Source organism: Erythrolamprus reginae, chromosome 3, assembly GCF_031021105.1.
Source record: "Erythrolamprus reginae isolate rEryReg1 chromosome 3, rEryReg1.hap1, whole genome shotgun sequence".
Taxonomy (NCBI): domain Eukaryota; kingdom Metazoa; phylum Chordata; class Lepidosauria; order Squamata; family Dipsadidae; genus Erythrolamprus; species Erythrolamprus reginae.
Genome location: NC_091952.1, coordinates 78,870,962 through 78,887,984, shown reverse-complemented (window position 1 = coordinate 78,887,984; position 17,023 = coordinate 78,870,962). Strand labels below are relative to the sequence as shown.

The 17,023-nt window shown below is 40.4% G+C and overlaps 1 protein-coding gene across 3 annotated transcripts in view; it reads left to right on the top strand.

The window, feature by feature from the left end:
- The window catches only part of DHCR24 (24-dehydrocholesterol reductase), a 90,723-nt gene extending 76,283 nt beyond the window's left edge, over positions 1-14,440 (top strand). For all 3 annotated transcript variants that reach the window (XM_070745936.1, XM_070745934.1, XM_070745933.1), the window contains 8 exons: positions 332-487; positions 2,105-2,210; positions 3,100-3,218; positions 3,308-3,571; positions 5,113-5,256; positions 6,422-6,619; positions 9,039-9,217; positions 10,749-14,440. In XM_070745936.1, coding sequence (XP_070602037.1) covers positions 368-487; positions 2,105-2,210; positions 3,100-3,218; positions 3,308-3,571; positions 5,113-5,256; positions 6,422-6,619; positions 9,039-9,217; positions 10,749-10,902 — 1,284 coding nt within the window. In that variant the 5' untranslated portion in view covers positions 332-367 and the 3' untranslated portion in view covers positions 10,903-14,440. The remainder of the gene's footprint in view (positions 1-331; positions 488-2,104; positions 2,211-3,099; positions 3,219-3,307; positions 3,572-5,112; positions 5,257-6,421; positions 6,620-9,038; positions 9,218-10,748) is intronic.
- Positions 14,441-17,023: the final 2,583 nt, after the last annotated feature.

Genomic DNA, 17,023 nt, shown 5'->3' with positions numbered 1-17,023 from the left:
AACCTTAGCAACTTGAAGATATCTGGACTTCAACTCCCAGAATTCCCCAGCCAGCATTTGCTGGCTGGGGAATTCTGGGAGTTGAAGTCCAAATATCTTCAAGTTGCCAAAGTTGGGAAACACTGGTTTAAGGTTATATGACCGTAGGCCACATTGACTGATAGTGCCACTTCTGAACAATGCAGCGATGTATATTTTAGAATTGTTTGACAAGAGCGACAGCTTTGGCACCCTTTGAGCCTTGGTGCCCAAAGCTAATACAGTATCTATTTGGCCTTAGCTTCAAACTGTCCCTGTTACAAGTAAGTGATTCCATTTTCTTTTCTCATAGGTTCGAGAATGGAAAGCAGAAGGCCAAAAAACATATATGTGCACAGGCCGTCCTGGCTGGCTTACAATGTCTCTTCGTATTGGGAAGTACAAGAAGACTCTCAAGAACATTACAATCAACCTGATGGATATTTTAGATGTCGACACTGAGCGACAGGTACCTTTGGGATTTTTCAGGTGAAATTGCTTTTGAGCTGAGCAAAACAGCTAGTCCACATGGTTGTTGTGGGATTGTCATTGCTTTCTTCCAGGATAATTTTTCCCAGCACTACAATTTTAGTATTTCTGAATTATAAAAGGAACCTTTCCCCCCCAGTAAAAGAGGCTGAACATTTGGGTGCGTCTAATGCTCCGAATGTAGCTTTTTCAAAGCTTTTTTTCCCAGCCTTTAGTGCTAATAAACTTCCCGGCTTGCAGGATTTTTTCATTCTTACTCTCTCCGAAGAAGCTTTTTTTTAGCCCTAAGTCTTTGCAGGCTTCTTTTTATTGCTACTCTCTCTCTTCAAAAAAGGTTTTTTCAACCCTAACCAAGGCATAAAATAATGTACTGAAGCTTACCAGACTAAGAATACTAGCTAGATCAGTGATTTTCAACCTTTTTTGAGCCGCGGCACATTTTTTACATTTACAAAATCCTGGGGCACACCACTAACCAAAATGACACCCTAACACAGTACATATTATACATATAGTTAATAATATAGTTTCTAAATGTATTTATACTCACTTAGTGTGAAACCTGGACCTGTTTCAATGAACACAAAAGGGCAGGAATGGTAGAAACACACACACAAAGCTCTTCCTCAACAGTTCTCAGTCTCTCTTTTTAGTTTTTATCGCAGTCAAGCTTGAGAAACTCAGCTCACATAGATATGTGGTTGAAAACAGGAGCAATTTTTGTTGGCGAGGGATAATGAAAAACTGTCCAAAGGAAGTTCAGCAAACTTTAGCTTTAAACCATGATTAGAAATCGGGAAAGCAGGGAGGAGTAGCAGCTTCAAATACCATGGCCACACAATGACAAGTGCGCAGCAGCCCGAGCAGAGACCTTCCTGGGTGTGGATGATAGGCGGCCTGCTATTGGTTCATCGCTAGTGATCGGTATGAATCCTAGAAGGTGATTGGTCAGTGAGTGTTCCCTGTGCCTCCACTCTGATTGTGATGGGAATGTTTATGTTCGGATGGAGGTGGCTGGCGGTGGGCTGGATAAATGGCCTCCATGGGCCGTAGTTTGGGGACCCATGTTTAATTTCCCCACGGCACACCTGACCATGTCTCACGGCACACTAGTGTGCCGCGGCACACTGGTTGAAAAACACTGAGCTAGATGAATACCTGGTAGGTAGATTCCCCCCACCCCATTTTTCTCCTTCCAAATTAAGATGCATCTTATACTCCGAAAAATACAAAATACGGTACTTCCGACTGTGAACTTCTGATGGTCTCTGTTTTCTAGCTTTATAATAATCCTTCTTAAGAGGCAATGACCAAGCTGTATATGATTCCCTTAAGTGTGGTACGATCCTAATTTTCAAAAGAGCACTTGCTATGGTCATTATGGTAGTTTTATTTTCCTATCCCTTCCTAATGATTCCAAGAATAGAATCTGCCTTTTTGTATATAACAAATACACACTGGGTTGACATTTTTCATCATGCTGATCACTATGATGGTAGGATCCTATTCCTGATCCTATTACTGCGTAGACTGTTGTGAAGACACTATTATGCAATCTGATGGGTTTTTATCTAAGTCATAAAATGTTCTTTTGTAGGTTGTTCGGGTGGAACCTTTGGTCTCAATGGGGCAGTTAACAGCACACCTGAATCCTTTGGGTTGGACTATTCCAGTGGTACCAGAACTTGATGATCTTACAGTAGGTGAGAAGCCTTGGAACATGTAAATAAGGACTATGTCTTTTATTAAACCACTCAATCATAATTTCATATATGAGAATGTTAAGCATAAGCTCTCTACATGGGGCTACCTTTGAAAAGTGTTCGGAAACTTCAGATCGTGCAGAATGCAGCTGCGAGAGCAATCATGGGCTTTCCAAAAAATGCCTATGTAACACCAACACTCCGCAGTCTGCATTGGTTGCCGATCAGTTTCCGGTCACAATTCAAAGTGTTGGTTATCACCTATAAAGCCCTTCATGGCACCGGACCAGGGTATCTACGAGACCGCCTTCTTCTGCACGAATCCCAGTGACCGGTTAGGTCCCACAGAGTGGGCTTTCTCCGGGTCCCATCAACGAAATAATGTTGTTTGGCGGGGCCCAGGGGAAGAGCCTTCTCTGTGGCGGCCCCGGCCCTCTGGAACCAACCCCACCCCCCCCGGAGATTAGAATTGCCCCCACCCTCCTTGCCTTTCGTAAACTCCTCAAAACCCACCTCTGTCGTCAGGCGTGGGGGAGCTAAGACGTCTCCCCCTGCCTATGTAGTTCAGGTGCATGATGTGACTGTGTGTATGTTTGTTATATTGGGGTTTCTTGTTTTTAGTTTTTTAAATATGTAATTGTCATCTTAGATTTTTAATTATTAGATTTGTCAATATATATTATTTTTGTTACTGTTGTGAGCCGCCCCGAGTCTACGGAGAGGGGCGGCATACAAATCTAATAAATTAAATCAAATCAAATAAGAAGTTCCATGCCTATAATATGTCTTTTGTTTTGCTTGCTGTGGATTCTCTTGTACTAAAATACTGCTATGTAAAGTTTAGCATGTATTTCAGCTCATTCTTGATTATGGCCTCTCTCTTGCATAGGTGGTCTGCTTATGGGAACTGGCATTGAATCTTCCTCTCATATCTATGGGTTATTTCAGCATAACTGTGTGGCTTGCGAGCTTGTTCTTGCTGATGGCAGCCACGTGAGATGTAGCCCGGTAAGAAATGTTATTCCTCTGGCGTGATTTAAGAAGTTACACCAGCTCTATTGTTGAGTTGCTGTTTAGTATGGTGTGCTTTTTTGCAGGAGGAGAACTCAGATCTCTTTTATGCAGTGCCTTGGTCTTGTGGCACATTAGGCTTTCTGGTTGCAGCAGAAATAAAAATGATCCCTTCTAAGAACTATGTGAAATTGCACTATGAGCCTGTGAGAGGGCTGAAGGACATCTGCAAGAGATTTGCTGAAGAATCAGAAAAGAAAGAGAATCATTTTGTAGAAGGCATTGTGTATTCTTTGGAAGAGGCTGTCATAATGACTGGAGTTTTGACCAATGAAGCTGAACAAGAAAAGGTAAGCTAACTTTATTATCCTCGCACCCTGGACATAAATTGTTTCAACTCCTTCCCTCAAAATGACGCTATAGAGCCCTGCACACCAAGAAAACTAGACACAAGAACTGTTTTTTCCTTGAATGCCATCACTCTGCTAAACAAATACAGTGATCCCTCGATCTTCGCGATCTCGATCTTCGCGAAATGCTATATCGCGATTTTTCCCACCCGATGAAGTCACTCTCTTCCTTCCTTTCTCATCTTTCTTTCTCTCTCTCTTTCTCTATCTTGCTTCTTCATCTCTCACACTCTCTTCCTCCCTCTCTCATCTCTTTCTTTCCTTCTCTCTCTTTCTCTATCTCTCCCCCTCTTGCTGGCGGGCGGCGGGCGAGCGGGGGCATCAGCGAGGAGCCGGGGTTTCCCCTTTGCGTGGGCGGCGGGGAAACCCGGATCTTCGTCTGCTCGCTGCAGCAGCAGCAAGCAGACGAAGATCGGGGTTTCCCCGCCGCCCACGCAAAGGGGAAAGCCCGATTCGGCTCCTCGCTGCTGCCGCCGAGCAGATCAGCTGCTGGGCGGCAGCAGCAAGCAGATGAAGATCGGGGTTTCCCCGCCGCCCACGCAAAGGGGAAAGCCCGATTCGGCTCCTCGCTGCTGCCGCCGAGCAGATCAGCTGCTGGGCGGCCGCAGCAGCAGCGAGCAGACGAAGATCCGGGTTTCCCCGCCGCCCACGCAAACTCCACCATCTGCGCATGCACGGCCATGGAAAAAGGGCGCGCATGCGCAGATGGTGTTTTTACTTCCGCAACCCTACATCGCGAAAAATCGATTATCGCGAGGGGTCTTGGAACGGAACCCTCACGATAATCGAGGGATCACTGTAATTTCCTCACCACTGTCAAACTATTAACTAAATCTGCATTACTATTAGTCTTCTCATCGTTCCTCCTATCACCCGTCTTCTCCCACTTATCACTGTATGTCTATAACTTGTTGCTTGTATCCTTACAATTTATATTAAAATTGATTGTTTCATGATTGCTTATTTGTGCCCTATGTCAATCATTAAGTGTTGTACCTCATGATTTTATGTGCCCTGAGAGCATATGCACCAAAGGCAATTTTTTTGTGTGTCCAATCATACTTGGCCAATAAAGAATTCTGTTCTGTTCTGTTCTATAGTAAAAGGGACCACAGGAGACAGGATGACATCATTGTATTTTATCTGTGGAAAAAACAAGTTGTTTCTTCTAAAAACTAGAGTTCCATTTATACTCTTCAGTGCATAGTTATGTATTGTAAAGACTGTGTCTCCCCCAAGAGCAGTGTTTCTCAAATTAGGCAACTTTTAAGATTGATTTCAATTTCTACAATTCCCCAGCCACTTTATTGGCCAGCTAGGAAGTCTACAGCATCTTGAAGTTGCCAAATTTGAAAAACATTGCCCTAAAATTGTTTTTTACTGTTCCATGCCGAATAATAATTCTAAAGATCCTTAACTTTGTAAGGCTATATCATTCAGCAGAGTTATATTTTCATTATCTCCCTGTTTTTTCCATTAAGATCAATAGAATTGGAATGTACTACAAGCCATGGTTTTTTAAGCATTTGGAGAATTATTTAAAAGCTGACACCACAGGAACAGAATATATTCCAGCAAGAGATTATTATCATAGGCATACAAGGAGCATTTTCTGGGAGCTCCAGGTAAGGATCTACTTGTAATTGATTACACTGTGGATACTTAAGACCAGCTTTTCTGATAGCTTAACATGGATTGCTCCTACCTTATTAAATCACTCCGCAGATTTATACGGCCACCACTCAATTAACTCTGTGGCTGACAAGATTTAAGAAATAACAACATTCTCTACCTACCTACCTACCTACCTACCTATCTATCTATCTATCCACACACATACACACACGCGTAAAAATAAAAGCACTGGGGTAGATACGTTTTGCAGAAGTCTGAAATGAGTTTTGGAAAAGTGAGGTGGCCACGCTGCTTTGAAAAATAGTTTTCCACAAATACTTTGAAGCAAAATGCCCATTTGAAGCTTTGAATATCCTTAGTGCCTAATACCTCTCTTCCTCTTCCAAGACAAAACTAGGTGCCATGTGTAAAAGATTAGTTGGCTAACTTGTTTGGTCATTCAAGCCAAAAGGCTAGAGAGGAAGAATTAGTATCTATGATAGTGGATTTAATAGTCCTTGTGTAGATAAAGCCTACCGTTTCTTCTTAGCATTCTCACTTCATCTAGATCTGCTGTTAATCAAGAATCTGAAGTATCAGTTCATGAAGATTTTTAAAACAAATGTTGGTATTCTTTTTAAAGGGTTGGTTCTTATACCACCAATTAATTCTTAAAACATTTCCATAAATCAAAGGTCTTCAAACTTGGCAACTTTAAGACTTGTGGACTTCAACTCCCAGAATTCTCCAGCCAGCGTAACATAGCCGGCTGGAGAATTCTTGGAGTTGAAGTCCACAAGTCTTAAAGTTGCCAAGTTTGGGAACCCCTGCGTTAAATCTTATGATTCCAATCCAGTGTATCTTGACAAATGTATAAATTGATAATTCAGATTTCTAAAGTCACTCACTGACAGTAGCAGAGTATCATATAGAAATAGAGACATAAAACAAATACAAATGGGGAGAAAAAAGAGATGACTTCCTAAGAGAAGAAAAGATGAATTAACAAGGGACTGCCCATTTACCCTACTCAGTGCCTAGAGAAAGCTAGGCTTTTAAACCACTTTCAGCCATGGATATTTTTTTTTTAAAAAACTACCCACTAAAGCTGCTGATGTATGTAATACTGATTTTAAATCTTTCCTTTTCTTACTGTTAGCATTGTGTCTATTACAGGACATCATCCCGTTTGGCAATCATCCAATTTTTCGCTATCTCTTTGGCTGGATGGTTCCTCCTAAAATCTCCCTTCTAAAATTGACTCAAGGCGAAGCCATGAGAAAGCTCTATGAGCAGCACCACGTGATACAAGACATGATGATCCCCATGAAGAGTCTTGAACAGTGCATTCAAACCTTCCACAGTGTCATCAAAGTAAGACCAACTTTCCTAAATCTAAGACAGGTCACAGGAGCAGGAATAAGACTGGTTTCTTATTTCGTGCCTGAAGATCATTTCTGTAAAACCCAGAAATAAATAATGGTTATAGTAACCTCTTGTATCAGTGGTAGGATTCAGAAAGCACAAAAGTAGCTTCCATAAAACGAATACAATAGAATAGCAACAGCGCAGACTTATATACTGCTTCACAGTACTTTAGAGCAGTGTTTCCCAACTTTGGCAACTTGAAAATATTTGGACTTCAACTCCCAGAATTCCCCAGCCAGCATTCACTCCGGATAAGATGGAGTGGCTGTGGGTTCTGCCTCCCAAGGACAATTCCATCTGTCCGTCCATAACCCTGGGATGGGGGGGGGGAATTATTGACCCCTTCAGAGAGGGTCCGCAACTTGGGCGTCCTCCTCGATCCACAGTTCACATTAGAGAACCATCTTTCAGCTGTGGCGAGGGGGATGTTTGCCCAGGTTCGCCTGGTGCACCAGTTGCGGCCATACCTGGATCGGGACTCACTGCTCACAGTCACTCATGCCCTCATCACCTCAAGGTTCGACTACTGTAATGCTCTCTACATGGGACTACCTTTGAAAAGTGTTCGGAAACTTCAGGTCGTGCAGAATGCAGCTGCGAGAGCAATCATGGGCTTTCCCAGGTATGCCCATGTCACACCAACACTCCGCAGTCTGCATTGGTTGCCGATCGAATTTCCGGTCACAATTCAAAGTGGCACCGGACCAGAATATCTCTAGGACCGCCTTCTGCCGCACGAATCCCAGCGACCGATTAGGTCCCACAGAGTGGGCCTTCTCCAGATCCCGTCGACTAAACAATGTTGTTTGGCGGGTCCCAGGGGAAGAGCCTTCTCTGTGGCGGCCCCAACTCTCTGGAACCAGCTCCCCCCTGAGATTAGAACTGCCCCCACCCTCCTTGCCTTTCGTAAACTCCTTAAAAACCACCTTTGCCACCAGGCATGGGAAAATTGAGATATCTCCCCCGCGCCTATACAATTTATGTATGGTATGTCTGTGTGTATGTCTGCTTAATAACAAGGTTTTTAAAATGTTTTTAAATTATTAGATTTGTCATGAATTGTTTTATTGCTGTTGTGAGCCACCCCAAGTCTACGGAGAGGGGCGGCATACAAATCTAATAAATAATAATAAAAAAAAGTTGCCAAGGTTGGGAAACACTGCTCTAGAGGATTCTCTAAGACTGTGATGGCAAACCTATAGCACATATGCCACAGGTGGTACATGGAGCCATATCACAGGGCACACGAGACTTTGCCATGTTTTAGCTTCAGCGCACCTGGGCACGCTGGCCAGTTGATTTTCAGTCTTGGGAAAGGCCGTTGCGTTCTCTGAAGGCTTCAGGGAAGTTTCCCTGAAGACCCAGAAGCAAAAAAATTCCCTAACGGACAAACCGGAAGTTCAGAAAAATGCACTTCCTGTTTGCCATTGTGCGGTTTTTTGCACTCCAGAGGGTTCAGGGAAGCTGCCTGAAGCCCCGGAATGCAAAAAAAGCCAGCACAATGGGCAAACCGGAAATGCATTTTCCTGAACTTCCGGTTTTCCCATTTGGGCATATTTTTCACCTACCAGGCTTCAGAAAGGCCAGTGCGGAGGGAAAGAAGGAGTTTGGGCACGTGCAGGCATGCTAGCGGACCCACAAACACCCCTTTTGGCACGCGAACCAAAAAAGTTCACCATGACTGCTCTAAGCAGTTTATAGAGTCGGCATATTGCCCCCAACAATTTGAGTCCTCATCTTATTGACCTTGGAAGGAAGTCTGAGTCAACCTTGAGCTGATCAGGATCGAACTCCAGACACTGAGCAAAGTTAGCCTGCAATGCATTCTAACCACCATAGTTTCCTCTAAGCTGAGCAGTGAGCAATCGCTCACTTAAAAATCATCATCAACTCAGAGTTTTCCAAACCTGCCCAGAAGCCGAGAGGGAACGAGTGAGAGGGAAGGAGAGAGAGAGGAAGAGAGGAAGAGGGAGAAACAGATAGAAAAAAGAGAGGAAGGAAAAGAGAAAGAAAAAATAATGGGAGTAAGGAAGAGAGAAAGAAAATCAAAATCTAGTTTGAAACTAGCTCAACTATTTAAGTGGCATTTTGATATTGATAGAGTTGCCCTATTATGAGCTCACTGTTATAGACGCACAGTACAGTATTTTATTTTGAAATTCTCTGAGGCAAAACAGGGTGGGTTTTTTATTTGTTTGTTTGTTTGTTTATTTATTTATTTATTATTTCTGTGCCGCCCAGTTCCGAAGGGACTGCCGCTCAGACACTACTTTTCCGCCCCCCCCCCCCAAAAATTAGAGGGAACACTGCTAACCACTGGGCTACCATGTCTCCTAGTGCATCTTTTTCCTCTTGTTTTCTTTAGGTTTATCCCCTATGGCTGTGTCCATTCATCTTGCCTCCCAATCCTGGAATGGTTCATCCAAAAGGAGATGAAGAGGAGCTCTATGTAGACGTGGGAGCCTATGGGATGCCCCAGACGAAACACTTCGAAGCCATGGCGTCCACCAGACAATTAGAAAAGTTTGTGAGGAATGTTCACGGGTAAGGAACTAAGCCTTGGAAAAAGAGTTGTTTCTCGTAGTGTGAGAGCTCTCTAGCGATTGAATGCTTAGTTACTCATGAATACAACCTATTGTCTTGCTGTTCTGTACAGTAGGTCAACTTTGATTCTTCACACTTGCTGGGACACGCAACTGTATGAAAGGTTTGCTAGAACAAAACATGAACTAAAAGCATCAAACTTTGACAGAGTGGCTTGCCCTGTTTTGCAGGCAAAGGTCATTGTTGCCTTCAGGTCTAACATCTTTCTCATTTCCTTTAGTTTTCAGATGTTATGTGTAGACTGGGTCCAAATGAGAGACGCTGATAGAAACTTGTAGTTTTATATAAATAAATACATTTAGCATCTACATTTGCAGCAGATAAGACAGTCAGGCACATCACTACAACATGAAGTAAATTGTCTGGTAAATCACAGAACAGCATGCAGAGTGCACAGAAGAAAAATGGGAGAACCACAACAACCCACGAGCATACAACAGATACAAACTTAAAGTAAACCACCCCAAACTCGACTGCAGAAAATATGACTTTAGTAACCGAGTAGTTGATGCATGGAACCCATTACCTGACTCTGTAGTATCATCACCTAACTCCCAAAACTTTACCCTTAGACTAACCCCTGTTTTTATTTATTTATTTATTTGTTTTGTCCAATACACAATAATACACAATGAAGACTATAGAGGATATATACGAGTAGAATGCATCAAAGAAAGAAGAGAAGAGAAAATATAGGAGTAAAATATAACTAGAGAGAATAGCAGAAAAGATAAAAGAAATAGAAGAGATATAAGGGATAGAAGAAATAGAAGAGAAGATATAGGAGAGACTATAGGACAGGGGACAGTAGGCACTCTGGTGCACTTATGTACGCCCCTGTTGACCTCACTCGATTCCTAAGAGGTCAGTAAGGGGTGTGCATAAATGCACCAGTGTGCCTACTGTCCTTAGTCCTAATTTTCTCTCTTACTAGTATCATGTTTATAAACACTGTTATATCTTTATATACTACTTACTTGACTAGATAGATAGATAGATAGATAGATAGATAGATAGATAGATAGATAGATAGATAGATAGATAGATAGATACATACATACATAGATACATACATACATACATACATACATACATACATAGATAGATAGATAGATAGATAGATAGATAGATAGATAGATAGATAGATAGATAGATAGATAGATACATAGATACATAGATAGATACATACATAGATACATAGATAGATAGATAGATAGATAGATAGATAGATAGATAGATAGATAGATAGATAGATAGATAGATAGAAAGAAAGAAAGAAAAGGGGAAGTCAACTTCATACTCAGCAACCCATCATAATGTAGATCGCCTGATGCAGAAGTCTGCACCTCTAACTAATCAACTACAATTGTATGTTCTGGCCCATTGTGCACTTTACTGTTACAGCCATTATATTAAACATGTTAATAGTCACCTTCGCAAGAACTCTTAACATCTTTCCCCTTTCCTTTAGTTTTCAGATGTTATATGCAGACTGCTATATGAGCCGCGAAGAATTCTGGGAAATGTTTGACGGCTCCCTATATCACAAACTGAGACAAGAGCTTCAGTGTAACAAGGCCTTTCCTGAAGTGTACGATAAAGTCTGCAAAGCCGCAAGACATTAAGTCCGACTGGTCCATGAAGCAACTGGGAAAATTTGGGTCTAAATAGAAACTATTTCTTCTGCTCTTTTCCAACCCCCCCCCCCTTGTTGCTACTTCAGAGACTCCATTCAAAATGTGAAATTTAGAAGAAATACTTCTGCCTTTGTATGAAAATATAATTGGTAGTATTTGTCTTAAAAACGTGTATGCTTCTTTATCTTCTTTCTAGGAATTTCCATTTTTGACCACTGTGGTTTAATGATAGCTTAGGTATGGAATGATACATTTAGTAGAAGGGGAATAGGAAAATCAGAACCTTAAAATAGGAGGATAACTTATTATAGATAAATGAGTGGGAGATGTATGCCCGGTCTGCTGTTACAGATGTACCATAGGCTCTTTCTGAGAGTTGTGCCAAATAAAACTGCCTTTCTAATGTCACAGTTGCCTATATCAGATAGGTTTCTTTGCCCAGGGTTGAAAAGTCATAATTTGCAATAAATTCATAATTATAACCTTTCTGAACGCTTTGAATACTATGGATTGGAGACTATTTTTCTTTTAAATTAGTGTATGTTCTTTACAGTTCCTTCTCTTTGACTCTCTTATTTAGTTGATGTTTTTTCTTTCTGATAAACTTTCATCAAAGTTTATGTGCTGCAGGAAAAAAAAAAGACTGTTCCCAGAAAGAAATCAATTTAAAAAGTCCCCCCCCCCCTGTTTATAAATGTTACTGTTTTTCTTGAATCGGTCTCTTGGATTAGGAATGCTGATTTAACAATTTTGTAATGTATTTCTCCAGAGTACAGTACTAGTAAAGAGGGCTATCACTAATCTGATATAAATAGCAAAGGTGTATTATATTCATTGTCATATCTACCTATTTTATGCTTATTTTGTTCATGAATTTCATGCTAAAGGTAGTCCTTGACTTACATCCTCAATTGAGTGCAACATTATGTTGCTAAGCATGACAGTTGTTAAATGGCTTGTTCCCCCCATTTCTTAACACAGTGAAGTGAATTACTGCAGTTGTTAAGAATATGGTTGTTAAGCGAATCTGGCTTCCCCATTGACGGTTGTAAAAGGAAATCATGTGCAAAAATCAATATGAACTATACTGCTCAAAAAAAAAAAAATGGAACACTCAAAGAACACATCCTAGATCTGAATGAATGAAATATTCTCATTGAATACTTTGTACAAAGTTGAATGTGCACAACAGCATGTGAAATTGATTGTCAATCAGTGTTGCTTCCTAAGTGGACAGTTTGATTTCACAGAAGTTGGATTTACTTGGAGTTATATTGTGTTGTTTAAATGTTCCCTTTATTTTTTTGAGCAATGTAGTTGCCAAGCATCTGAATTTTGATCACGTGACCACGTGGATGCTGCAATGGCTGTAAGTGAAAATTGTTATAAGCCACTTTTTTCAGAGCTATTGTAACTTGTAACCGTCATTAAACAAACTGTTGTAAGTCAAGGACTACCTGTGAGTAGTGGTCAAGATTTATATAGTAGATGGTTAATTGTTAATAGCGTTAATATAGAAGAAATATCCCTCCCCCACTCCTCTTTCCATTGTTACTGTTATTATAAGGTTTGCCATTTTTCTTCTACTGAGATTGTTTAGTGCCTTAAATAACCTGAAAGAAACTGGATTGTTTTAGGCCTTCTTATTTTCAGGAATACGGTACAGGGATGAAATGCTTCCAGTTCGCTTGTGCCTGTCAGTCATTGGAGAGCCAGTCGTAAAAGCAGCGGCAGGCTCTGCCCAGACGCTGCCACTTGGGTTCTTTTACCCTCTGCGCCTGCACAGAATGCTTTACGCATACGCAAAGGGTAAAAGAACCCAAATGGTGGCAGGTGGGCGGAGCCTGGCGCTGCCTTCGCGACTGGCTGTCTAACGACCAACAGGCACGAACGAACCGGAAATATTTCACCCCTGATATAGTAGATGTGAGAAATGCTTGAAAAAAAACCTATTTGGAGGGTGGATCTGTTTAATCTCTTCTCACCTAACATTTAACCCTTACTGGTAAAGACAGTGATGCTGGTAGCTTTCACCATCCATTAAATGCATACTACTGATATATCAATTTTTATAATTATTTGGATGTTGTTGATAATCGAGAGACTTGGAACAAAGCTGCTTTCTAATAGATAATAGCATTCTGAGTTTTGTCCCATATTGTGGCCTGCACTTTGGGATACTTCCAACCAGTGATGGGCTACCAAAATTTTTACTACCACACTGTGGGCGTGGCTTATGCATTTTGTTTCAACATCTTTCAGTGCAAATGGGGCGGAGCTCCAAATTTTGCTACCGGTTCTGCGTTCCTGATTGTACCCGTAGGAGCCCATCACTGCTTTCAATTCTTATTCCAGATTGAGATAGTTTACCCTCCTCTGCTTTTGACTGGAGTGACAATAGATAAAGCTAGAAAAGTATCTCCTGCATAAATGTATTCCTATAATTCAATATTAAAGCAAATAGGTGATTGTCTAGGCCAAGAACAGTTGACTACATGATTTTAAAGGGTTTTTAGTTTGAGTTTTGTGTATGTTTTAATGTCGCCAATATTAACCAAAATTGGATCCAAGGACTAAAATACACACATTTGCAACAAATAATTATTTGTACTTATAATACTTTGATATACCTATAGTATCTCAACATCTGAATTGTCTTTGAGTTTTAAACAGTTGTTGATATTTTACAGAGAGATTGGTTTAGAGTGAAGCAGAGGATTCCAAACCTGGCGGCTTTAAGACATGCGGACTTCAAATAAACTATGCTAGCTGACAGATTCTGTGAGTTGAAATCTACAAGTCCTAATGTTGCCAGGTTTGGAGAACCCCGTTTTAGACTAATCCAGAAATAGCTCATATCCATGTTGAAATCTAAACATTCCTTGAGAGAAAAACTTGATTACAACTTTTCTAGTGCCTTCCCAGACATCAGAGAACCATTCCCATATGGTGGAACCTGTTAATATTTGCATAACGACAGCAGAGCATCAGATATATAAGTTCAGTGCGGAAGCAAATCAGAAATTAGACTGGGCTCAATATTTGTGTGTAATTTCTGAAATGTGCCTCAGGTTATATACAGTAAGTAAAATGGTACGTTGGTACTTATCGCTAATTGGTTCCAGGAGGTGTGATGAGTAGCAAAAACAATGAGTACCAAACAAATTTTAATTATAAGAAATAATGTAGTGAATCACAAGTCAGCTGATGCCAAAAAGTTCTAGCTTGTGCATTGAGTATCAAACAACGAGTACCGGGACAAATTTTTCACTCAAAACGTGTTCGATATAAATTCAACGAGTTTCAAAACAGTTGAGTATCAAGGTGTTACTGTATCTGCAAGTTTGATTTTTGTTGCAACAATCCTAGCACACCATTCCAATCATGCAGATAAATATAATAACAACAGCATCAGTATACTTTGTTTTGCAATTGTCAGTGATGTACTACTGCACTTGGGCAGAACTTGTACTATTTCCTTATAATTACAGCTATGGTGTGCCTGAATAAAATTGTGTTGACAGTATTTTTTCTCCTCTTTATTATACAACTAATACCATAAGTCATTTGGTGCAATAGGATTCATAGGTATGTCATGGATCTGCTGCTTTATTACAATTTTTTGTCCTCATCCCCCTCATATGAATATTTTATGAACAAAGTGTCCAGATTATTCTTACATATCTTTTCTTGTACATAATCCATTTTAGATCATGTCTCTATTTTCAATTTCAGCCATAATATTCTCTTTCCATATTTCTTTATCTTAACTTATTTTCTCCTTAATACATTAGTAATATTACTAGTTACTCTAAATTTCTAATCTCTTACAGTAACATCAGTTATCTTTTTTCTCCATTACTAAATATATTTCTCAAATTTCCTATCCCACAACATTCCAACGTCATCTCTTGATCTAAATTGTCTTCAAAATTAAACCAAATTACCATTTCACATTCCATCTGTTGTTCTATCTTACTATGAACAATATATATCATCATATTAAAATCTTGCATAAAAACGCTTTAACTTGATTGACTACCCACAATTAATAATATTTCAAATTTCCCATCCCACTTTTCTGTTGTTTTGCTATAAATATACATCATCACATTCAAATCTAACATAAAAACCCTTTAATTTGATCGGCTATCCACTATTAATATAATTTTTACTATTAATATAATTTTCACATTCAAATCTAACATAAAAACCCTTTAACTTTATCCACTATTAATATAATTTCCTTAAATCTACTAATATGAACCTTATCTTCCCCTTGTTAACCATTTTCTTTTGGTCTCTCAAATATTCCACTTGTTAATTTTCTCCTTTTGACCCATTCCCTTTACTGCTACTTTTTATTTCTATATGTGTTATATATTTTCTCCTGAGTCCTTTTTTTCTTCAATATGTTGTACAAGTAGTTTTCCTCCAAATTTTCTCTGGTCTCTTCCCACTGTTTCCCTCTTTACTGTTTGATACATTCTTTTTTGAGGGACGTTCTCCTCTGGCTACTCTTTATATGCCACTATTAATCCCAGTGAAATCATCAAACTTTTTTACTTTCAATCGTCACAAATATGAGTCAGTTGCCAGGTGTCTGAATTTTGATCATGTGACCTTGGGGATGCTGCAACAGTCATCTTTTTTTTACAGTGCCATTACAATTTTGGTCATTAAATGAACTGTTATAAGTCAAGGACTATCTGTATTACTTAACTCGAACTGGTCCGAACCAGTAACATTTCACCCCGGTTCAGACGATGTCCTTGAATCATTAATCCACGTTTATAATCCTTTGTTCATTTTTCTCAAATGAGATTCATCTTAGACAAAAAGTTTTTATATTTTTACACATATCTTTGAATCAATTCTGGAATGGATACACCACACGGTTGTCCTACCTCCTGTCCACGATATAACTGCCTTGGCTGCTTTTCAGCTAGAACAGGAGTCAAGATCACTTTCTTAAACTTGACATGTGAAGATGTAAAAGCAATTCTGATCTCAGACCTGAATGACCAAGCCTTTGTGTGCCAAAGGAGCTAAGAGTCGGCTGTGGCGAGGGGGGCGTTTGCCCAGGTCTGCCTGGCGCTCCAGTTGCAGCCTATCTGGACAGGGAGTCTCTGCTCATAGTCACTCATGCTCTTACCACCTTGAGTTTCGACTACTGCAATGCTCTCTACATGAGGCTAGCTCTGAAGAGCATTCGGAAACTACAAATTGTGCAAAATGCAGCTGCACGAACAGTCATGGGCCTCCCAAGTTTTGCCCATGTTTCTTCAGCACTCCACAGACTGCATTGGCTGCCAATTGGTTTCCGGACACGATTGGTTATGACCTATAAAGTCCTACATGGCATGGGACCAGATTACTTATGGGACCGCTTTCTGCCACATGAATCCCAGCATCCGGTTAGGTCCCACAGAATCGGTCTTCTCCAGGTCCTGTCAACTAGACAATGTCGCTTGGCGGGACCTAGGGAAAGAGCCTTTTCTGTGGGGGGGCCCTCTGGAATCAGCTCCCCCTGGAGATTCCTACTGCCCCCACCCTCCTCACCTTCCATAAAACTGAAAACCTATTTATGCCGCCAGGCTTGTGGTCACTAGACCCTAGCCTCTGGCCAATGTATCTGTGGTATGTCTGGTTTGAATCCAGAAAAATGATTTTTAATGTTTTGATCATTTTAGAATTGGTTTTTTAGATTAGCTATTTATATTAATTGGATTAAATATGTTATTGTATATTGTTTTTTATTGATGTGTTGTGAGTCGCCCCGAGTCCACGGAAAGGGGCAGCATGCAAGTCCAATAAATAAATATGATTGCCTGCCTCCCCATTTTAAAAGTAAAATTGGGGGTGGATTTCATATAACTATGGCTTAGGAAAGCCCTGTGCTGTTCGTAAGGGCTGTTCAATGGATGTGAACTGATAAATTCAAGATATACAAGAAAGAAAGCTTGCCAATAAGGCTAGAAATCATGTATACAACATTAATATGTCATTATTTTTAAATGAAAAGCAATGGATATTGTTGTGTTCGGGCCTGGGCCAGCTTTTGCCCCCACATATGTGAGAGATGCGTCACAAGGTGATTGTGAAAGCC